General features: G+C 33.6%; 1 protein-coding gene across 1 annotated transcript in view; it reads left to right on the top strand.

The window, feature by feature from the left end:
- Positions 1-25,677, top strand: part of LOC117170319 (lysine-specific demethylase 4C-like) — a 114,001-nt gene that overhangs the window by 31,628 nt on the left and 56,696 nt on the right. The window contains exons 2-4 of the mRNA XM_033357023.1: positions 14,021-14,814; positions 15,249-15,454; positions 15,540-18,450. Of these exons, the coding sequence (XP_033212914.1) occupies positions 14,038-14,814; positions 15,249-15,454; positions 15,540-18,450 (3,894 nt within the window). The 5' untranslated portion in view covers positions 14,021-14,037. The remainder of the gene's footprint in view (positions 1-14,020; positions 14,815-15,248; positions 15,455-15,539; positions 18,451-25,677) is intronic.

Raw genomic sequence — 25,677 nt, 5'->3', positions numbered from 1 at the left:
AATGTACATTTGATACCAAACAGTGTACGAGCTATATTTTGTGGCCGTCCAAATGTGGAAAGACAAATGCTTTGCTGGCTCTACTGATACATCCAAATGGATTGAGATTTGAAAATATTTACATCTACTCAAAATCGCTAAAGCAACCAAAGTATAAATTTTTGGAAAAAGTCCTTCAATCAGTAGATGGCGTTGAGGATTATCCTTTCAATGAGCATGAAGAGGTTATAATGCCAAGTGAATAGAAACCAAACAGTGTAATTGTATTTGATGATGTGGCTTGTGAGAAACAAGATAATATAAGAGGATTGTTTTCTAGGGGCAGACACAAGAATTTCGACTGTTTTTTTCTTGAGTCAGACATATGCTCATATTCATAAACATCTTGTACGCGACAATGTTAATTTACTTATGTTATTCAAGCAAGATGAAATGAATCTTAGGCACATTTATGATGATCATGTAAATACTGATATGACTTATTCGCAATTAAAAAATGTTTGTTTAACTTGCTGGAATAATGACAAGTATGGATTCATCGTAATTAACAAGGATAGAAATCTTAACCAGGGAAGATATAGGAAAGGTTTTGATTGTGTCATAAATCTGAAAAAGTAATATATACATGTGTAATGATCATTATAAAAACAGTCACACCCTAGACGTTGATGCATCAACATGTCTTCGCGTTAGAAAAATTTTCAAAAGCAAAATAATAATTTGCATCAAATTGCTAGAGCTAGTGAATCAATTCGACGAAAATATAGGTTAATAAAGTTGGGCACAGAAACAGTTGAGCGCACATTAAGAGACACTTTTAAACCTATTCTTAATCCACTGGAGAAAATTGTTGGTGGCTTCAAGAATATAAAAATGTTAAACCAATTAGAGGGAAAAAAGAGGTTAAGAATAAAGCTGAAGAAAGTATTGATGGTGACGATGATTTGTCATATAAATCAATTAATGACGATGAAGAAAAAACATACGAGACTATAGACCCCCTTAATTTAGAAACATCAACTGCTAGTGAAGTGGAAAATAACTCAGAAACACCTAAATCTTCATGGATTGATGATGATGATGCAAACAATTATTTTATATTGTTATGTGAAAAAACTAGAAAACTCGATAATGTTTATGGAGTAAGAAAATTAACGAAATGTAGATTTATGATTGGAGATTCTCAGATAAGTTTGAACCAGAACTGTATTCATGTGGGTAATTTGAATATTCCCAAAAGTAAAGGCTTGCTTGAACTTTTATTTAAAAAAGTACCTCAAGAGTCCTCTATAACTCCCAGTGACCTTGAAAATTATAGACAAATTGTTATTGCAACAAACACATATGAAAAACATAAGCTGGATGGAGAAATTCGTGACAGTAAGGCCTTCAAATATAAAAACTTTATAATGAAATTAATTCCCCCATCTCCACCAAAAAATTCGAGTAGACGAAGTGAAGGCCGGAAATCATTATCAGGTGAAGGTATGATCCCACAATACATGATTGCTAGAGAGAAAAGTCTAATGGATTACATTTACTGGGATGATCCGAATGAATTGGTAGATCGATTACGTTTACTGCTAGCGTCTCAGATATCTGGAAATCCAAGTCACACCAACGAAATTATATCAATGATCGAAAAAGAACGTGAAGCAGAAATGATATATTAATGGATGTTTATCAAGATTTTCATAATTTTCAAGGTGAGCATCGATGTATTCGGATGTCATTCCAGACGAGCAGGGAATACAAGTGGCAGTCCTCCTGGAAATGACTTCAAAGTCACATGTAAAGGAAATTATGATATGGATAATAGGAGGCTGTGTAAAGTGGCTGAAACTCAAGAGCAGTATGAAGCTGTGAATCTGAATATGATGCAACATATGATACATCGTGAACTTCAGACTATATATTATGTTATAGCTTCTTTCCGAACTGAAGTAGTCAATAATACACTGATGATTGAAACTCTGGAATATTCCACAGATAAACTTTTCAATAATGTTAAAATTGATGTTGAATCAATTGAAAAACTGGTGTATCGACATTCCGAGCTCATGAGTCACTTAGACACTCGGCTGAATGCCCTCAAAAATGACGCTGAGAAGCTGTATTTGGTGAAGGAGCTGCACAAGCATGCTAGACGAAATTACCAATGTCGACATTTCGATATTTCTTGGAAATATAGCTGATCTTGTTGAAATGCAACCATACGAGAGAGTAAACAAAGGATACAAGTACATCTTAACTGTAATTAACATATTTTCAAAATTTTCCTGGGCTGTTCTCGTTAAATCCAAGAAGGGTGAAGATGCAGCCGCAGCCATGGAATCTTTACTTGATGAGGGATGCATACCAAAAAATTCACACGTTGATAGAGGAAAAGAATTTTACAATTCGCAATTTGAAAATCTTATAAAGCGATACAAAATAAATTTGTACTCGACATTCAGTATTTAAAAGCATCCATTTGCGAGCAATTTAATCGTACTTTAAAGAATAAAATGTGGATGCAATTTAGCTTACACGGGAATTAAAAGTGGATAGATATTTTGAAAGATTTAGTTTCATCTTACAACGATACTAGGCATCAGACTATTCGAATGAAACCAAAAGATGTTACTAAAGAAAATGAGAAAAAATTGTTGTTTATTGTATGCAAAAATTACAGTGTAAAAAAACAGTTGAGAAAGCGAAATTTAAAGTTGAAGATAAAGTGCATAAAAGTAAATTTAAGCATGTTTTTGAGAAAGGCTACACATCGAATTGGACAACTGAGATATTTACTCTAAGCCATATCAAGAATACTGAATAAGTGACGTATATGCATAAAAATCATCAGGATAAAGCTATGGCAGGTAGTTTTTATGAGCAAGAACTAGGCAAAGTTGGACATCCAGACATTTATCTGGTGGAAAAAGTACTGAAAGAGCGTCGAAATCAGCTATTTGTAAAATGGTTAGGTTTCGATGACTCACACAATAGTTGGGTAGTAAGTCTAGCTTGTAAGTATATTTTGTATTAATTTTAAGTTTATTCTTGAATAAAGTTGATTATTTGCAGGTGTATCTTTTTTACTTACGTATCTATCTATTCTTAATCTAGTAAATGAAAAAAGGCGAATTTGGTTTAAATTACATTTTTATTCGGATATTTCTTACAAACAAAATACATGAAATTTTTAATTTATAAAGCTACCATTCACGCTTCTGAGTTCTGGTAATTTCTGAATCACTTCTTCACACACATTCTGTTTATAAAAAGTAATGATTTTAAGAAACAAAATTTCAAATCGCATGGGATTATTAAATATAAGTTTTTTCATTGCCCTACTCTTTTAACTCATATAGTTTTTTCGTATATAAGATCTTACACTTTTCACAGATGGTAATTTCAATTCACGCCAGACACTTTCGGCGATGGTTTCAATGATGACCTCCTTTGTACGTTGAAACGGCATAACACTCAGTTCCAGTGAATATGTATATGGAAATTTCCACAGTCGATGCATTCTGGCTTCTCTCTTGGCCATCGAAGAAGAGTGTCATGAGGTTGAAGTAACTCTTGAATGTTTTGTGAATGATGAATTCAGGTTGTATGTGGTCGCATGTAACATTTGATCTCGTGGTGTACAAGGCATGATAAATATCTCACTGAAGGTTTTCGTAGACTGAGTGGTAATTGAAAAACTGCACACACTTATACATTTTTCTCCACAAATTCAATGGAGTTAAAGCGTCCACCCAAATATATAATTTCAAGGTGCTGATCTTCACAGGCTTTCTTCATTTGCATAAACAGATTTTTATCCTCTTCAAACAGTTTTGCCATTCTTTGAGGTAGAAAAATGGAGAATTTGTTTTCTATGATTACAAGCGTTCTCGTTCCATATTTTGTATTAGCTTCCCTAATGTCCCTTATTTCGTATCCCTTGTAAACTTCTAGGTCTGTCAGCTTCTTTGTTGGAAGAAAATCTTCACTGCGAGCGGTTTTGTTTAATTCTAGGAAATCCATTTTTTTCATCTTCATTGCTTGTTATCTTTAAGATTCACATTTTTTAATTTCCTCGTTAGAGTTTGTAAATCGGTCGCACTTGAATGACTTGTTTTAGCTCTTGAATGTTCTTTAGGAATACGGTTAAACGACTTTTTAGCCCTTGTTGCTTTTCTTCTTCAAAATCTGGCATCCGACAACAAACTGAAGAAAGAGAAGTACCAGCCTCCTCTTATGGACGCTTGCCTCCTCCACCAAATTTCTGGAGACTTTTGCGAAATATTTCACCATATGATGCAATAATTAATATGAGAGTGCAAAAAATAATACGTCTTTAAACGTTTACTCAATTTAGTTTATGAAGATAAGGTTTCCAGGAATAATGATGACGTCATCAGAATGGAATTTTGTTTACCCCAGAAATTGTTTAACATTATATGAAATATGACGCTCCAGTCGGCAAATATCAAAGGAGAACGTTTAATTAATTTAGTTCACATGGATAAGAATTCCAGGAATTGACGATGACGTCATCAGAATGGAATTTTGTTTACCGAGAAACGTGTTCGAACCTGCATAAAAAAGCATGATATAATGCCTTATTTTCTCAGTAATAAATGTAACATGATACGCTTTTGAAAGAGAAGAATGCTCAGAATTCTATGTAATTTTATATAATTGTTTTTTCGTTTCTTTCAAGATTGGTGAAACATTGCAACCCTGTATAAAGGATTCCTGAAACTATGGTGACGTCATCAGAATGGCATTTTTTTTACTGAAAATTGTTATGGTATCACGAGGGTGGTTGCAGATCTTGGAAATTTTCAATGACGCACCATTGCGATAAACATTTAATACGTAAAGTATATTATTTTGGGGTAAAAAATTTCAATTCCAGGAATGGCAGGTATTAAATAGCCTAATATTGCAATATCGTATATTATATCCTATTCCATATTTTTGGGACTGAAAAGATCCATTCCCATGATTTTTATGTATTGATTTTCAATACCGATAGTGTGGATCGTTTAAAACAGTGATTCGGAAGTCAGCACAATAAGCGAAACCAATCTTACAGCCTTCTGCGCTCTAGCCGCCAGTTTGCTATTCGTACGAAAAAAAGTGCTACTCCAATATGTTCGCGCGTACCTAGACAGACTATTTGTAGTTGCGCACCAAACTGTCTCAACGCTTTCACAGTTTCCTTGTCGATAAATTCAGTTCCCTGATCGCACTCCATGTAGCAGACCATCATTTTCCTTCCTATTAGATTTCTGACAAAAAGTATAAACTCCTTAAGCCAATTTGGAACATCGCTTTTATGCTTGAGTGGATAAGTTCCGTCATACCTAGAATAGTTATCTATAAACACCACAACAAATCTGTATTGCGGGGATAATTCACGGGATAATAAACGGGATAATAAACGGGATAATTCACGAGGGTTATGTACCCCATCACGCCACACAGTGGGGCAAAATGGACAAAAATCAGTCACGCGAATTTTGAATGGATTTGGATTGAAATCCTTCAATTAAGGATAAAGCTTTTTGAACCTTTGCATGTATTGTGCTGACATATGTCCTAATCTCGCGTGCCACAAAATTAGCGTATTAAATTTTTTTTACTCGATGGTAACTGAATAGAACCAATAATGTTTTGTATTGACACATTTTCAGCTTTTTCTATTTTTCGAATGTTTACCATATAGTGTGCAGAAGTTTGTTTTTATCACGCGAATTCTTCTCTACGGTCAAAGAATTATAAGAGTTCTCTTGTTGTTATCAATAAAGCCGCTAGTTCGATTTATATTCAATTGTAATTCGATCTCCCAAAAAGTTTTGCTATAAAATCCTGAAATCACAGTTCTCCTAGTGCTTGGATCATAAGTGTATAAATGTTTATTATATAAGCAAACCTTCAAACTTGATCTACAAATTTTCTCAGACAGCAAGTTTGTAGCTAAATCCTTTGAATAAATAACGTTTTTAAGTTCAACATTATTACCCGATCGCGATTCCAGATTAATGTCCTTGAAATTTCAAGTTTGCATTTGAGTTCTTATGAATTTATTCACCTTATTACCATCATCGCTTTCCATTTCATATTCCGATTCCGACCTCTCGTTGTCGTATCCATTCATTTTAGCCATGTGAGCTTTTGCTCTAATCTTATTTTTAAGTTTTCGTGATGTATTTTGAAGTTTACCTGTATCGAGAGTATGAGCACGGTCTCGTGCAAGAAAGTTGTTACCTCTTATTCCTTGTTTATGTTCAACGCCGAACTGTGCGGAATTTGACTTCTGTCATTTCATCGGTGCACCTTGTGGAGATAAGTTAGAGGCTTCAAATGGCCGCTTGCCCGTTCTCACTGACCTCTCAGGACACGCCTATCTCGAGTGCCCTTCCTTCTTGCACAAGAAGCAGACGTTGGTTCCATATGGACAGTCTGTTTAAGTGACAGTCTGTTTAATTGATTCTGATCACATTCGACGCCTTTTGACGTCAAACTAACACTATCGGCTATCACAACTGAAGGCAACACTTTTTCGACCAAATGATAAAAGAGCTTTCTCTTTCCGTCATTTGGGAATTTTCCCGTTTACGAGTGGTTATCATAAGTCCTAACAGTCTTTTTAAATCGCGTGCAGTGTTCTACTGCAGTCTCCTTTTCAAATATATGAATTCATTTTCATAGTCCTGACTTATGTGATTGTATAAAACGTCTTTAACAGTGTTCTCATCCTGTTCCAAAGTAACTTTCTCTACGCTGCCGCCAACAAATAGCCTTGAAAAACCTTGCAAATCATTTTCTTAGTTAACAGAAATTTTCTGAATACATTCCCATTTGAATTAATTTGCATATTAGAAAACTCAATATTTATTTTACTTGTTTGGACTTGAATTTGAACTATTGTTAGCTAAGTGGTTGTTGCCCAACGTTCTTTGCAATCCTTTGACAATCAAGTTTGACGAGTTTTTGACATTGACATAACCTAACCCTTCGTCGTGAAGCGACAGATTCTCCATATTTATATTACTCTGTTTTACCTTGTTGTAAGGTATAGACGTACCCAAAACGAGGCGGAAAGACAGTTGAGAATGATATACCGTGCCTGCCTCGCGTCTTTCTCGCGCGCGTTATTCGTCATGTTTTGCCGGCACTGCCGGCGATTTCTTGAATCAAAAAGTTCGCGCGTGTCTCGAAAATCTGACGCAACTTCCACGACAGTTTTTGCAAAGATTTTGGATGTAATGACGCGCAATTTCTTTCGAAACTCCCGAAACTAATGCTTTTCTCGCGTCGCGAATCACCAATTTTATGCATTTCAGGTACTTACATTTATCATCGGTGTCTCCTTTCTCACCTCTAAGGCCTGCACTGCCCTCGCCAGGTTTTTCGTTTTCGGCACTCTTTTTCAAAATGAGCCTCTATCTCTGGTGAAAGTTATGTACGTGCACACATGCACTTTGGTCCTGTTATCCAAGAAGAAACACAATCTCCTTTGTGCTACGAAACAAATCCGGTGAATATCAATATTGACTTTATTTAACATCTCCTGAGCGATGGTCATGCGATAGATATTTTGATCAAAATTAAGCAGTTTTGGAACAAATTTCGCTGACACACGTCTCATGCCCAAAACGTCCGAAAAGATAGCATGGATAAGGGAGATTTTTGAACGGGTTATACGGGAGACGGAATAAAAAAAATAGGAACTGGCATACCGAAAGTCTTATGCAGTCTTTCCTTGTGGAAGTAATATTGCTGCAATACCTGTGAATGTCACCGTACATATATTTTTTACCTTGCCTTTTAACAAATGATACGTAATTGTATAAATGTATGTCTTTCATGAGCCACCAGGTACATCAATATAAAAACATGAATTAGAAGGTCTTTCTTCGTTCGACAATGCAATATTTAGGAATGTGTCTATAATACATTTATGTTTTTTATTCCTTTTGTGGTACTGAGTCTGACCGAACCAACTCACCCTAGAGTTCCCTTACAACCGGGGAGTCTGGATCTGTCACCACATTCGTATACGGAGCTGAGGCACGATAAGCAAGAGTCTTTACTTTGCGCCATTCCGCTATACCAGTGGTCGGCAAACTTTTTGCTTAATTTTCAGGTATGGTCAGGCTCCACCCGGCTTAATTTTTTGTACTACTTCTCGGTCTATTCATGTACCTTAGTGTGAGTGAGCTTATTCCAGCAAGGGTCTTTTGTCCAGAGGCATGTCAAAGTACAGAAACTTTAAAATTTTTAATTTTTCAACTAGCGATTTGAAAATAGCATTATCAGCATCTACGAATTTTTCCGATTTCAGTGATATATTACTTGCCTAGAAAAGTTAAAAATTTGAAGGAGCTTAATATGAAGAAACATCAGCTTTAGAGTTACTAAATACTTCTCTAATTTTCAACCTTTATAGACAAATTACATGTCTTTGGAATTGGAAAAATACGGAGATTGCAAATTTATTACTTTCAAATCACTGATTGCAAAATTACGAATTTTTAAATCTCACATTTTTTCCCCATTTTCTAATAAAGGACCCCTGAGGAAAGAGTTGCTCTGGCCAAGCTCGCAGGTACTGCCCTGAAAGTAGGTCGTAGGGCAGCCAGGGCAGGTTACCCTGCCCTGGGCAAGAGCGTGCCGAGCATTGCGATATACCGTGCTGTTCCATCAGAGTGGCTCCCTCATCCTGCCCTTCCCGTAACTGCCCCCCCCCCCCCTCTGAATGCCCCATTAATCTCCAAGACAGCAAAGACGGAGTTTACAAATCTGTTATAGATCCTAACCGGCATGTCCCATATTTTTAGAAGGTTAATCTATGCAACATCTATAAGACTGTAAATGTAGTAAATTTTTAAAATACAATAATTATCTACTGTTTACCTTTTATAACTTAAAACAGATGAAGTAGTTATTTATATTACGGTAAACTTTTTTTATGAAACTAAAAAGTGAAGAAAGACAAATACGAATTGTTCACGAGTTTGCGTAAAGCATAACATAATTTTATGTAATTTCTTATTAAAATAATTAGTCTGAATTATATTAATAATCGTGTGAGATAATAATAATCGCGTAACTGTGCATGGCGGCAGCGTAGCCAACATTTGGTGTGATCGCGTCTGTTCGATCTAAATTACCAAATACTAAAGGTGCGTTAAAAAGAAAGAGCAATAGAAATCATAGCCAAGTCATCCAATTTGTCAACCCTGCATGGCGATTTCTCAGTCCCTTTGAAGAAAGTCGACCTGTTTTTCTAAGGATGGTTATTGATTCTACTCATCTTCCATTTAGTTTCATTAGAAGTGGATTAATCCACTAATCGCCATCCTTAGAAAAGAACAGGTCGAATTTCTCGATGCCCTATTTCACTTCTGACGGACGTAGCTAGCGGTTTAGCAGTGGGACTCAGATACCGTGTCTGAAGTTGAGAATCGAACGGACCTCTTTTTCTAACATTTGGAGATAGAAAGAGAGATCGGAGCTCCACTGCAGTTCTCTGTGTCGATGGAGTGACAAGTCACTTACCAACCCTGATCGAGTGACACGTCACTTAAAAACCCTGAACATACATGTCGGTGACATAACCAATTTACTTATTACAAAAACATTAGAAAGATGTGCATCGATCAAAATATTAGGTTTTTTTTTTTTCAAATAATTACTTCGTCGTTAGGGTGACGATAATTACTTAGTCGTTAGGGTTAGGGCGTTACGATTTTTGATATATTTTGAGTTCGATGCTTTCATCTTTTTAGAATAGGATTGTTCGATAAGTGTTTATTCCGCATGTGAAGCGCGTATAATATTTTTTATAATCAAAAAATCAATCTTTCAAATCTTATAAAACCGTTTTCATTTATTTTCGATTGCTGTATAGCATTTAATTAGAACCAGTCTAAAATTAGACCCCTGTCTTTAATGTCCAACGATTGGCAAAATGATTGACCGTGGGAAAAGTCATTGCATAATTATAGGATGTTTATCAATATAAACATATTTATTGGCAAATGTTTGATAACAGTATTGAGGTGAAAACTTAACCTCTTTATAAATACGGTTTTCACTATTTTGTACCGTATTTCTGAATTTTAAAAACATTTTAAACTTCGATCGGCTCTCTTTAAAATTTTGCTGAAAGTGACTTAAAGCTGTACATGAGCAGAAAAAAACAAAGACCGGTATACGAACAGAACCAGAGCACATTTTAAGCACCTGATCTAAATGCAATAATACCGGACGGTTCAGCTCGCTTTTTCCCGAAAAGAACCTTTTTATTGTTGTATTTTGTAATCGAAAATAAAAAGTTATTTCTCGCTTGAAAGTCGCGCGAGCTATACATTGAAACGGTAGTATAGTTGCCGCGAGGGGTAGGAGCGGAAAGCGGGGGACTGGACTGTATTCTCACGTGTCCCTCAAATGGTTGTCAATTTGGCTACATCAAAACTACATCTAAACGCATGAATTGTTGGCCACAATATCTTAATCAAATAATCTAAAGGCAATTATACCCAATCGATCAGCTCGCTTTTTCCCGAAGATGTTCTTGTTGTTGCTGTTTTTTGTAATTGAAGTTTGAGATTATTTTTTCTCGCTTGAAACTGGCGCGTTGTGTGCAGTACACATGCGTATACCAGAGGCAGGGTGCAAGAGTGGCAAGTGGGGAGCTTCGTAGTCTGCCCATGTTACTCACCAGGGGTCAGTATTTTTAGAATCGCATATCTAAAACAGGTTTCTACGATCCAGTAAAGAAGTATACTATAATTTTTTTTGGTATCTTCACAGAACTTTCGCTATGAAATGACTGAATTCATACGTGCATTCATTATCAATTGACGAATTACCAAGATAAATGTTTTAGCAACCAAAAAGTTTTTAACTGTGAAACGTAAAGGAAACAAAGTTAGTAATTTAACATTTTCAAAATTTTGAAGATGTTGAATTTGTAAAATTTATAGTTTAAAGTTGTACAAATGTTTCGCACCACGCCAAACAAATCATTAATGTAATAAGTAACACAAAAAATTGTTTTTCATAAATTAGCGAACAAAATTTAGATCTACTTTATTTACCACATTAAAATAAACTGAACTAATATGTTTAGCAGAAGGATAAAAATAAAATATTGTTCACTAAAAGTTGGAAGACGTCAAACATCAATTTTATTATTTTTTTATAGAAGTTGAGTATATGTGTTTGTGTGTTTCGGAATTAAACAGGAGTTTCTACGAAATAAGATAATAATAATCACTTTTATCCCCCCCCCCTCATCACCCCAAACATGACCCAAAAATAAAAATTTTTACGTATATATTGAGCCAGAGATGTTCAATTTTTCTCAAATTCGTATCCTCAACTACTTTTTCTTGAATAATTACATAATTTTCATAAATTCAATCTAATTTTTAACATATCTCTATTTTTGTAAACAATTTTTATTTACTTTAGCAGTTTTTTTCGATAACTTAAAGAACAAGGAAATACAATATAACACGTCCGTGATGAATTGCTAAGTTTCTTTATCCAATAATTGTTTCATGCTCTTCGGTTTCAAATGTTTGATACGAAAGTTACGAAAAGTAACTTTCAATTTTTTCTTCAATTTAAGAATTGGCTTGTCGTATGTTTTTATTATTCAAATGATTATAGATAAATTGTGCTAATTGTGCAAAGTTAACTGAAGTCATGTTTTAATTATTTGAATGCTTAGAAATCATCTAAAATATGGCACTTCCTCACGGTAAATTTCTCCACTATTTCACCATATATTGTGTGACATATATATATAAATGGGAATATCTTTACAATATTTTGCAACAATAATATATAAAACATGTTAACATTAAAATACTTTTTATTCCATTTGAATTACAAGAAAGTATTTAAAATTGATATATTTTTCTTTATTTTACATTAAAATGAAGTTGTGATATATAAATTATCAGAAAAAATAGTTAAAAGCAAAATATAATAGCTCGAACAAAATAGCGAGATTATTTTTTCAATTTTTTGAAACTTCAAAGTCAATTAGAGAGGAGGGACTGGAAACCAAGAGAGACTCTGGATGCCGGTCGTTCGGGCGCCAAAAAATATGCAATCCATCCATATTCAATTTCAAGAACATTAAGAAAGAATATATTATATTATGTTTGATTTAGAAGATAGTATTTAAAAAATATGTTTGAAAAAATGATTGTTCAAACAAATTCTATTTTTTAACAATTAAAAAATTGTTAATACATTGTTTGTACACTATTCAGTCAGAAAATAAATTGTATGTCTTCTACTTAATTTCAATTTTTTGTCGAAAAAATGCCTAACCAGATAAAAGTTGTTTAAACAAACAAAGATTTCTGAAAAATTAAAAGAAATAAATCTTTTGTTTCCCTTACATTTCACTGTTTAAAACTATTTGGTTGCTAAAACATTTATCTTGGTAATTCGCCAATTGATAATGAATGCACGTATGAATTCAGTCATTTCATAGCGAAAGTTCTGTGAAGATTCCAAAAAAATTATATTATACTTCTTTACTGGATCGTAGAAACCTGTTTTAGAAATGCGATTCGAAAAGTACTGACCCCTGGTGAGTAACTTGGGCAGACTGTGAAACCGCCCGTTTGACGCTCTTCCACCCTGCTATACGCACGTGTACTGTACACAACGCGCCAGTTTCAAGCGAGAAAAAATAATCTCAACTTTCAATTACAAAAAACAGCAACAACAAGAACCTTTTCGGGAAAAAGCGAACTGAGCGATTCGGTATAATTTCCTTTATATTATTTGATTAAAATATTGTGGCCAACAATTCATGCGTTTAGATGTAGTTTTGATGTAGCTAAATTGATAGCCAGTTTGAGGGACACGTGAGAATACAGTCGAGTCTCCCGCTTTTCGCTCCTGTCTCTCGCGGCCACTGTACTACCGTTTCTCTGTATAGCTCGCGCGACTTTCTAGCGAGAAATAAGTTTTTATTTTCGATTACAAAATACAACAACAAAAAGGATCTTTTCGGGAAAAAGCGAGCTGAACCGTCCGGCATTATTGCATTTAGATCAGGTGCTTAAAATGTAGCGTTTAACAAGTCAACCGTTTAGATTTAGTTTGCCCCTTGCGAGTTTGACAGCCGTTTAAACCGCCTTAAACTGAGTGGAAATTCGAATTTCTCTGGCTTTACAGGTGTCACAATATATTTGGAAAATTTGATGATTTTAGTTTTCTTCAAAGTAAATTGCGAGATGTTGTCGCAAATTATCGTATAAAAGTAGTTCAGTATAAATAATTTTCGATTCTTTACAATTTATGTTTGGAAGTAGTGCTAGTTTTTGCATCTTCCTCCTTTTTTCTCTTCTTCACCATCTTACTCAACGCCCCTTTCCGGCACAATTCACAAATATTCTCTCTAGAAAACCAGAAACTATAATACTCTTCTATCCATCCGCATCTCATCCTCGCCTAATTTGACATAATACATTGGGAATACATTGTACGAAGTTGGTCGGATTGCACACTGCATTGGATGATTAAGTGTTTTACAGCTTCAAACAATATTCATCATTTAAAAGTGGTTCCACTATTATTTATCTTCCTTAAAAAAACCTTACGCGCGTTTAAAAGCAATAATATATTTTATTTGTTTGTAAATCAAACTTAAATTGAACATTTTTGCAGGCATTTCTTAATTTTCTATCCAACAGAGATTTCAGGCTTTTAGCTGCTACGGGCGCTGCTTGTCATATGGTAAACCTTCAGGTCCCTCCCGCCTATAATATGACCAGTTATGGCCTCTTTTTTTCAAGTATGAGCCAAAAAACGTGTTTGAAGGATGAAAAATGAAGGTTTATTCTTTCCCCGTTTAGTCGCAACAATGGATTCCACAGCTCAAAAATATTTTTTCCGTTAGCCCTGGCCTATGTAAAAAATACTGTATAAAAGGTTTAAAAAATGTATAATATAATATAATACATTTACAAACAGTAAACAGAGTATATTTCTTTTTCAGATACATTGCCATTCAAAATGGTTAGCAACGGTTCCGGCAGCACTCCCCGTATCCAGGTATTTAGACCAACTTACGAGGAGTTCAAAGATTTTGCTAAGTATGTCGAATTTATGGAAAGTAAAGGCGCTCATAAGGCAGGTTTGGCGAAAGTAATTCCTCCGCCAGAATGGGTACCGAGGAAAGGAGGATATGACGTTGAATCTTTAAACATAAACATACCTGCTCCTATTTGTCAAGTTGTGACAGGAAAGCAGGGACTGTATCAGCAAATTAATATACAGAAAAAGCAAATGACTGTAAAAGAATTCCAAAAGCTGGCGAATTCAGAGAGGTACAATACCCCCAAGCACTTTGATTATGAAGATTTGGAACGAAAGTATTGGAAAAACATCACTTATGTAGCTCCAATTTATGGAGCGGACGTGTCTGGTTCCCTGACGGATCCAGATGTCAAGGAATGGAACATTAATCATTTAGGCACTATTTTAGATTACGTTAACAAAGATTATGGCATTTCTATTGATGGTGTCAATACAGCGTATCTCTATTTCGGAATGTGGAAAACTACATTTGCCTGGCACACCGAAGATATGGACTTGTACTCGATAAACTATCTACATTTTGGTGCACCCAAAACGTGGTATGCTATTCCCCCTGAACACGGAAGACGCTTGGAACGACTTGCCAGTGGGTTTTTCCCATCATATTATCAGAACTGTCAAGCATTTCTGAGACACAAGATGTCATTGATTTCTCCACAAATTTTGAGACAGTACTCAATTCCTTGCAATAAAGTAAGTACCACATATTTTTGTACGTGCATATGAAAGGGGCCCTTATTGTTGGTATGTTGTGACATACTCTAGGCATATATAGCTGAATAAATTTAAAACATTTTAAGCCCAAGGTGAACCCTATGGGTGGAAAAATGAGTAGATGGGACATTTTTTGAAATTTGAATTTTTTTAAACCGCTTTTCGGGACATGAGTGCATTGCAAATAGATTCGGGATAGGCTAAGTATCATCTCCAACTCTACGCTGAAGATAAGAATAATTTTGACCCTGACTTAGAACAACGGCAACATCTCCTTAACAAGAAACAGCCATAAGGGCCATTTTTGTATAGACATATCCTTATTAATTTTTGCATAATTTTACAAAAACTTTGATCGATTTAATTCAATATTTTTGATAAATGCAATTTACGAATCAATGGTGTTTACACAGATAACTCAAGAAGCTGGCGAGATTATGATAACATTTCCATACGGTTATCACGCAGGCTTTAACCATGGTTTTAATTGCGCCGAGTCTACAAACTTTGCGGCTCCAAGATGGGTTGAATACGGAAAGCGGGCAACACAGTGTACATGCAGTAAGGATATGGTGAAAATTTCCATGGACACGTTCGTCAAACGGTTTCAGCCAGAAAGGCAAGTTTTGAGTACCTTTATTTTCATTCTAATTTAATTCTGAAACAGTTTTTTTATTAGTCCTGATAATTAAATTACGTTTTAGGTATGAACTGTGGCTACGTGGAGAGGACGTTGGATCTCATCCTGAGGATCCTCGGCAAACAGCTGCACCAATGCCCTCTCAACTGGATCTCCTTTGTAATAGTGAAAGTAATGGAGAATTGCCAGAAGGATATCTATCTGCTGCACCTAAAAATAAGCGCCATACGATTCATTGCAAAAAAAATAATCCTAACACGAATATGGATTTGACGCAGCTAGTTAAAAACCAGCCTAATATTCCTACGTATGTCAAACAGTTCCTTCAGATGATGGATGATGAAGAAGCTGAGGCTGAGCCTGATGAGCAACAATTGGAGGTTTTGGAAGACATCTGGTTGAAGGCGGGAGAAATGGATGTGGATGAGGTTTCTGTTTATGACGATGGTTACAATCGTAAAAAGGGCAGGAAAAGAAAGAAGAAACTGATTTCGGAAAGAGAAAAGCCGAAAACAAGAAAGTCATCTCTCAAGTTCAGGGCCAACTCTGATTGTAGTTCGACTACGGCTGGTGATTCAGAAAATAGTGTCACTGTGAAAAAGGAGTTATCGAGTGCATCTGAAGGTGAAGATGGTGACATCTCATACAAACCACTCAAAGTCAAAATTAAAGTCAAACCCGAGAAAGGAAGACCTGGAAGGAAGAAGAAGAAGCATCCTAATGATAAGGAAAAGGAAGCAAAGAGTTTCGAAGTTAAGAAAAATAAGGCGCGGAAGCCAACTAAGAACAAGCGAAAGTCTCCAAATGATGAAGTATTCCATTCAAATGAACCATTGGATGTATCTGATGCAGATGTTCAGCGAAAGCTTATGGCAATGCCTAGTCTAACTGCTTACAAAGCCACTTCTTCAATAAAAGAATTTCCCACTGCTCAGAATAAAGTTCACTCTTTTCCTGCAAATAACGCAGAGAGCAAAGTAACAATAATCGCTATTAAAGACAATAATGGACCCTCAAATATCACTTTAACTCATGATAATAGAACAGAAAATGATATTGAAGAGGTGAAAGAAAAGTCTGTCGATGACTATGCGAGCATAATTCAAATTAAAAACGACATCAAATCTGATATGGAAATAAAACGTTGCAAGCCGCCCATTTTAAAACGATCCAATTGTTCTGTGCAGCGTAAGAGAGCAAAAAATGTCTCCAACGCGAAGCAGAGTACATCCGTTATTAACATGGATAATGCAAAACAACTTAGTTATTCAGCCTTAAAAAGTGTAAACACGACACTTATTACCAAACAAGCAGCGAGGTATGATAGAAATAGTATTTTAAAAGCTCCGAAACTTAATTTGCCAGTAGAAAAACAGGACAATCAACAAATGCCGAAGCTGGAATCGGAGGAACCGATACAAGGAAATAAAGACTTTAGTAGATTAATAGATACCGCTTATATTCTTCCCCCAAAGGTCTGGAACCCAACGCAGAATCCTCACTTAATAGCAACTAGTAGTGTCACTTATTTACCAAGTAACACGACCATCACTAAGTGTAATCGCTCTAATCAATCAACAATCTCGAGTCACTTATCAACATCCAATCTATCAGTATCTAATCAATACACATCTGTTAAATACAGTCAGCCGCAGAATAATCAGAGGGCAGAGTTGCTCAAAACGAGTCTATCTGTCCAAAGGAATGCACCTTTGACACAACAAAACCGAAATTTCCACGCTGATAAAATGCTTATAGCAGAACCCGTGCCTATAAACTACTCCAAATCTGCTGGCGAGGAATCTAATAATGTAATCAGGAAATTTGTTCAACTGTCTGATCCTCAAAAATTCTTCGTACAGGATCTAGATCCTGAGAACAATTTCCAGCCTGCGGTTTCGTTATTGACAAATGGCCACGATAAAGTTCCATCGTCTTCGATTGATAATTTGAGCCCACCAATTAGAATTCCAAAACCGTTAATGACAGCAGCGACTATAACACCTTCAAATGTTCCAAAGTTTCCTTTAGGAAACGATTATCTTAAGGCTAAAAAATCACCGTCTGGATGTTACGTAGTCACTCCCAAAAAACCACCGCCCTCATTGTTACGGATATCTGCAAAACCAATTCAGAAGAACTTAAACAAATCGATCCTGTCATCAAGGCCGTTTATGCAGCCGCATAGTTTTAATAAGAGAGTGACTAACCAAGTGCAGGAGGAGGAAGATGATGATGACGTGATCATCGAAGAAGTTGGGCCGAAACCTACTTTAGCAGATAAATGCTCTCTATCGATGGTACAGAAGAGGTGTTCTATATCGACGCAGGTTAATAATATGCCTGGATCGGAAAACAGCATTTATCGATTTAATGTGGCCAATAATAATAATAATAATATTAACAAAAAATCTGTAACTGACACAATAGATGTTTCTATGTATAGTACAAGGGCCCCATCATTTAGTTCTCAAACCAGCGAACAAAACTGTGAATCAAAGTCAGAAGCTACGCAAAATGATTCACCCGATTCTAATAAGAACTTTATGGAATCTTTGTCACAGAATTTGCAAAATAAGATACAGAATAAGGCTCCTAGTATCTTGCATTCGATAGAATCAAAGAGTAGAAGGAAGTCAAAAGAGAAGCCGAAGAAAATTGTGGTAAATCGAGATTTTGATGAGATGACAGAATCGCCGAGTTCGAATTGTCAGTCAGCAGCGTTAAGTTTCCACTCGAAAAGTGTTATTTCTATTAATCATGCGACAATTCCAGGCCACGTTTCGGAGATGCTTTATCCGAATGTACCGGAAAGCAAATGTTTGCAGGCGTTTAATAATTACTGGAGTGCGCAAATTTCACATTGTGCTATTTGTGCTCCTTTTGCCTTGGCTAAGAATTTAAGCAACAGGCAAATGTCCTCAGACTGGAAGTATTGCACGGCAACATTATTACCTGAAAGTTCGCCGATATGGGTAAGAAATACTTTGATCACTGACTTAAATATTTTTACAGACTTCTGAGACACTCTATTTTATTTTTCGAAGCAGGTTCGCGTTCTAATTAAAAAAAAGTTAATACAAAAGTTTTACTATTATCACATAGATTTATTCAAATAAGTTTTTTCGAAATTTCATTTTTAAAGTGCAAGGGCGCAGAAAAATGTCACAATTATATGCATTATAGAATTTAAATCACTTTTATATAACATGAGCAAAAGTAACAATGAGAAACCTAAACTAGACCTTAATTATTGCATGGCTAATTTTACGACATTTGCATAATTTTGATTAAGGTTAGTTTCATGGTGATAGGGGTTGATTTTTGAAAACTTATTTGTGTTATTTTCGAGACGTAAATGAGACCTTAATTATAGTATGAAAATAAATTGATGAGTATAATGCCGACGCGCTGGCAAAGAATGGTTTGAGGCTTCCTCGTTTTTACATATGGCACTTTTGGCTTGAGTTTAAACTGACAATGACAGTCATTTTTGGAATAAATTGCAGATCATTCAATTTCGTTTTTTGGCATTAAATTATCCCTAAATGAGCCCATCATTGTAGAATAATAGATATTTCGATTTGACGAAATGGTTCTGCCAGGTTGACGTACCTAGTGGACGAAGAGTTTTCTAAAGTGGTATAGGGAACCGATATTTCTAGTTGATACATTTAGTTTGTTCCAAAAACGAGCACCACGAATAATAAATTTCAAAAATTAGTAATTTTAATGCAATCAAAATTTTAAAGATTCGAAAAATAAGCATTTAAGGTTTGAAAGTGAAGAATTCAATTTATACAAAAGCCTTAAAAATGAATGAAAAGTTCTTCAACGTTCTAAGTTCTATTTGTGATGATTTTAATTAATAAAAAGAGAAAATGAAGTTAAAATCCGTGATGTTAATTCAAAATGTTTGAGTTCTTAAAGTTTTCAAGATAAAAGATTAATTTCGAGGTGAATTTTTAAATGGTGATGGTGTTTTTTTTAATATTTAAGTTTGGGAATCAAAGAGTTTTAGTAAAACTATACACAGGGTGGTCTCTGGACCGGGAAAAAAGGGGAAGTGACCGTGAATTTATTTGTTGACCGTGAATTTCACACATTTTTAGAAAAAAATTCTTCTAACTTTGATTTTATCCGTTTTTTAAATAATTAGTTTAAGGCCATGTGATGAGTGGGTCACGTGAGCAGATTCCGACCTTACCGCCACTTTTTATTTCCCAACTTATTTTCACACGAAAAGCCACATCGAGTTGAAAATTTGGGATACTGAACAAGAAGAATTAAGAATGATGGGTCTGGTCCTAAATTTTTAAAATGAGTAATTCGAATACCTTTAACTTCAAAAATTGTCCATCTTTAATTTTTAAGCGTACATTTCAATATAAGAATTTTAAAATGCAGTTTTAAAGACCTAAACAATAAAAAGTTAGAAGTGTTTAAAATCTAAGACTTTTGATTTAAAAAAAAACATTTTTAGTTGCTAAACTGTGAATATAAATCAATTGATGATTTATTTTAAATTGATTTGTACTTTAAGATTTTAAAAGTAACTAATAATTGATTGTGTTATTTTTTAGATTGTCCATATTTTAACGTTAAAAATTAAAATATTTCATTAGGAAAGTCTTAATAGTCAAACAAATGTGAACGCCCTATTAAAACTTTATAATTTTTTTTAAATTTAAGAATTTATTAAATTTCAAATATAATTTCACTCTAAAATATTCCATTTTTAAACCACACAATTTGAAATTTTTCGATTAAGAAAAAGAGCAGTTACTTCATATTTAGAAATATCTTACTATTCATTTTAAATTAGTACGTATGAATTAAATATTGAAAACTAAACAAAAAAAAAAAAAACTAATCTTTGGACGTTACAATTTTAATTGTTCTATTTAAGGGCATGTGATACTTCGTCTTGTGGTCAATTGGGTACAGTTCCCCCGTCTTTTTTCCCACAAAAATGAAAATTTTTAAAAACTGAATTAGGAGATCCTATAAAATATTATAGCGGACGCCCCGGACTCTTTTTTGAGGGACAATAAAAAAAAAATTATTGTGTTAAATAAAAATTGTATGCATTATTTTGAGGTTACCTCGTTTGGAAGTAACGCTCGGGAGAATTGTAACATACATACCCTCGAAACATTCACACTGAAATATACAAACTGAAAAAAATCGATACTAATTTCTAAGCGCTATGCAAATTAATGAAATTTTGCTAAATTAAGACTTTTTTGGAATTAACCAACAAAAAAAGTGTGTGGGGACGACCGTTAGCATGTTCGCTATCATTTCCCAAATTTTTAAGACAAAATATTTATTGTTCTAGAAAAAAAGCCGGGGGAACCTGAAACTGGTAAAATCGGCAATTTTCTAAGTATCACATGCCTCTTCGGTGGCCACGTACCAACCCAGTCCCCGGTTATGAACTTTTTTTTTGGTGTTCACCAGGTCCGAAGGCATATATCGCTCTCAAAGTTTGGAATTTCGGAAATAAGAAAATAAATTGCGTTTGTATATCTAGTTTGAGTAATCATTTTAAAAAAAGTATCCGAGAGACAGTAAATATGCGAAATTATTTTTTTTGGTGCTAACTTTTGGTGCACGCGGATTGAGATATCGTGTTTAAAATTTAACAGATTAAATAAAAAGCTCTAAAGAGCGTTTGTATGTATCAATATGTTTATAATTTCAAAGAAAGTTTATTTATCAATTGATAAAATAGGATATTACCATTCGAGTTGCAGCACTTTGCAGATAATTTTTGATTTGATTCATTTCAGATTTTTTGATTCGCGTATATTGAGCACTGACACAAATTTTAGACTAAATCGTCTAAACATTAAAAAAATTAATATAAATAATAAAATGTGCACATTTGTTGCAAAAAAAAAAAATTGGAAATAATTTTAAATAATTTAAAAGAAGCGTCTACGTGTACCGACGAAATCCGACTTTTTGTACCCAAATTCCGGTGCAAGAAGGCCGCGGCCTAATTTAAAATCAAATATAGATTTTGGCAGATTTCGAACAAAAAATTTAGTAGCTTTTTAAGAATTTTGACAGGCTTCAGAAATTTCGAAAAATGTAAAATTCCGGATTTGTAAAAGGAAATTTTTTTACAAAATACAAATAAATTTACAAAAAAATTATAATTCTTATTGAAATGAAGAATTTTCTTAAAGAATTAAAATTCTGGATTTGAGCCAGTAATTTTCAATTCTTAACCAATTCTGAGCTGGAATTGGAATTTATCCAGGAAAATAACTATTCTCAATGGAAAATTGGATTTAAAAAAAAATTACTATTCTGTGTTGAAACGAGGTATTTTCAAAAAATTTTAAATTATGAATTGAAACAGGGAATTTTATCAAAAAAAAATTTAAACCTTACAATGGGTATTTTATTACAATTTTGAACATTCTTAAATTCCTTGATTGATTCTTTAATTTATAGCATTGCAAATTATAACGTGGATTTACATTTTTTGAAATAAATCTGAATCTTTAAACTCTACAATTTATAAAAGTTAAAATTTAATTTAATTTTAATTTAATTTAATTAATTAAATTTATTAATTAAATTTTTTATTACTTAATTTAATTTAAATTTAATTTAATTTAATTTAACTGCATTTAATTAAAAATTGTTTAGTTGAAAAGAGTGAGAAACTTCCATTTTATACGTGTAAATTATTGAGCATTTGAATACAAAATTCTTGAATGAAACAACGTTTAAACTTCAATTTTCAAAGTTTAAAATTCCAGAATTTCACTTTGAGTTCTTTCATTTGCAGTTAAGTTTTTATTACTTTGAATGGAACCGTTTTTAGATTTAGTGTTCGATTTTTTAAATATCATTGACCGTGAATAATGTTTGCGAACCGGGGAAAACCCGGGATTTTTTTCAAATAAAACGGTCATACCCCATATACAAACATGGTTTTTATATTTGACCTCCATGTTCTTATAATATATAAGGAAATCAGACGCAGTGATTCCATAGTTTTACTCTAATTTTCAATCAATTTGACTAATAAATGATTAAACTTTATTCAATTGTAAACGCTTTCGATTTAAAATTATTCATGCTTGAACTTTTAATTCGAATTCCTTCAATTTTAAATAATTCAATCATTATGCCATTTTTTAAATTGTAGCATTTTTAATTATTTAAATTTAAAAGTAAACAATTTTCGCGCTAGCCGGCCGCGATGCTGCCTGCCGGCCGGCGAGTGGTGGAGCCGAGGCCACGCCTAATCTGTTCCGTAATATTTTCAGGCGATGTATGCTGCTGGAATGTCCGATAAAAAAAAAAGAAAACAAAATTATTTTTTTAAACAATTTTCAACATTTTTAACTTTTTGGTTCACAAAGAAACTATGAATATAAACTTAGAGAAACTTTTTTGTTTTTTATATCAGACGAATTTGTCAGAAACTAAACTGCCGGCAATTTCGCATCTCCCAGCTGAGCATGTTGGACATTCGCCCTTATAAATAAAAATTTTATGAATATTTATGGCTGAAAACAATTTATTTTTTAGTTGAAAAGTGCTTTAATAAATCACAAAAATTTTGGAAAAATTCATTATATTCTTCATCCCATCCTAAAATATACCCTTATTTTTGGGGTGTTACATGGTTCGCCCCCTTAAAGGTTTACATGGTGAAAATTGTTTTACGGGTTTCAATAGTTAAGCGGCCATTCCGGGAGCATACATTAAGCTCACTTCTTCCTCGCGGAGCTTGTTTCTTTCCAAAATCACATGTTTTCGGTATTGCTGATTGCTAGACCTTGTGTGGGTTGGATCATGGCCCGACCTTCAGTGCGCTCTTTCGGGAATAAAGATCTCAGCAACGGCTCTGGTATTTTCATTTTATTTTTTTGGGATACCAGCTATCGCTTAAGCAACACAAAAAAAAACGATTTTTGGACCCGCAACACGTGATTCCCCCTTTAAAATAATTTTCACTGAAATGAGCTTGCCTATCCACGTTTCCTAGAAATTTTGTGTTAGGCTTGGCTTCCAAATATTTTAAGCCCGAAATTTAAAAAATCATTAGGGTCCTTATTAAAATAAAACATTTTTTACATTTTATAGACCATTTTTAATGTGTATTTCTTCGAGAAAAGTTCAATATTACATTTATTCGGCCTAAACTCTGTAATTTAGTGACAAAAAACGTCTAAAAATGCTCAATTTTAAATTACTTTCAGAACGCTTTTTAAGCGTTGAGTGTGAAATAAAATCAGTTTATTGGAAATTACTTATTCTATTCTACAACTACAACATTCTACATTCTACATATTCTACATTCTACATTCTACAACTTCAGTCACAATGAAAAAAGGGAGATAAAATTCATGGGAAAATGAAAAAAAAACCAATATCTTGACACTAATAGCTTAAAAGTTATTTTATTAGTAAAATTTTTTCTTCCATTTTCCGTTTTGGTAAAATATCTTTTTCTCTGTGGATTTTTCATGAAAATCGACAAACTAAAAATGAAAGTAGACAACATTATCTAGAAAACTGAGAAAAAAATGCTAACTTCAATATTAGCACAATTCGAGCTGTTAAAAGTTGACACATGTTTATTGTACTCTATTCATAACTAAATTTCTTGTAAAAAAATCGCTTCCTGTGCATTTAAGGTGTAAAATAGTCGACATAGAAGTAAAAATGCATCCAATTTCCTGAATAAGAAGGAATATGTTCTAGATAGTCTTGCTGTTCCGGGCAATTTCCTTACATGCGATCTTACACGCAATAATTGAAAAACGAAGTTTCAACTAGAAGCGTTTATTAACTTAATAAGCCTGGGCGATTTAAGCATGGCGACCATGGAATTTGCACATACCTACCTCTTAGTAAAACCATATGGGCATTTTCGTAATACCTTTAACTTTTATGTCCTTAACGTTTTATATTAGTTTCGATAAAAATAATAACTTTACTATCAGAATATTTTCAAGCATAATAATCTTAAATTTGTAGATGTGTGTTTTCCACTTTTCCATTCACTTTATTTAAACACTGTCGTAATGAACACACTATGGCACGCCCGGTGCAACATGGAAGCTCGAGGTGCGCCTAGCGGTGGCACCATACATGGAGACCATAGTCAAGCGAGCAAGGCGTTAAATTAAAAACTTCAATACTCCCTCTCGAGATTGACTTAATTACGAACTCAATAGTTTAACGTAGTAGATTATTATAAACGAGACAGTTAATTGTGATCAATTTGTCAACTATAGTAAATAAGTTTCTTCATTTTCGTCATTGCTACCTAGTCGTTAATAAATACAAAACTTTATTTAAGTGTCCTGATTTAGAATATTATTATATATTAAGAATTCAGTGATTGGAGTTTATCCACATTGTAAAATTTCTTCGACCGTTCATATGATTAATGAGAGAATGTGTTTTATGCTGGTCATACGGTCCAATATAAATAAAAATGGATTCAGATGTCAATGAATCTTTATTCGTCTATTTTAATTGATATAACCAACATACATTTCAACTTAGTTGCAGGTATTCTTCAAGGTAATATATCACCTAATCTAAAATTTTTTAACAATATGTAATACATTTGAAAGAATTCACAAATTTTATTTTTTTTAAATTGTATTGTGTATAAATTTATCTGCACAATTTTGATATTAAAATCCAAAACAAGACATTTAAATTGTGTGTCCTTTTTTAATATATAAGACAAACATATAAAAATTTAAAAATTTGAATCCTCAAAATTAAAATAGGCTCCAAATTAAATAATATTAACAACATTTTGAAATCAATTTTAACCACAGCAGTTACTTATTGTTTGGAAGGACAAACATGGACTAACGAATACATAAGAAATAAAGTTAATTTTACATGAGTAATTAAGAAAGGCCGATTTAAAAATGGAGAATTTAATGAAAAGTGTGCCAAAGTAAATTGAATTAAATTTTTTTTAAATTATGTAATAATTTATATATAAATCATTTTTTATAAAATAGTCTGATAAATTTTATTTACATTTAATATTTCAGTTTTCAAAATTGATGGAATTTTTAATAAACTTATGTATGAAAATAGACTCTTAATATTTTTCATTTTTGAGTATTGTTTTCAAGAGCCAAAATTTTGATATTATTAATCTCAAAATCAAAATAGTGATTTTGTAGTCTATTATATAT

The sequence above is a fragment of the Belonocnema kinseyi genome, chromosome 3, assembly GCF_010883055.1.
Source record: "Belonocnema kinseyi isolate 2016_QV_RU_SX_M_011 chromosome 3, B_treatae_v1, whole genome shotgun sequence".
Lineage (NCBI taxonomy): Eukaryota > Metazoa > Arthropoda > Insecta > Hymenoptera > Cynipidae > Belonocnema > Belonocnema kinseyi.
The sequence above is the reverse complement of the archived record's forward strand: the minus strand, read 5'-3'. Positions and strand labels throughout refer to the sequence as shown.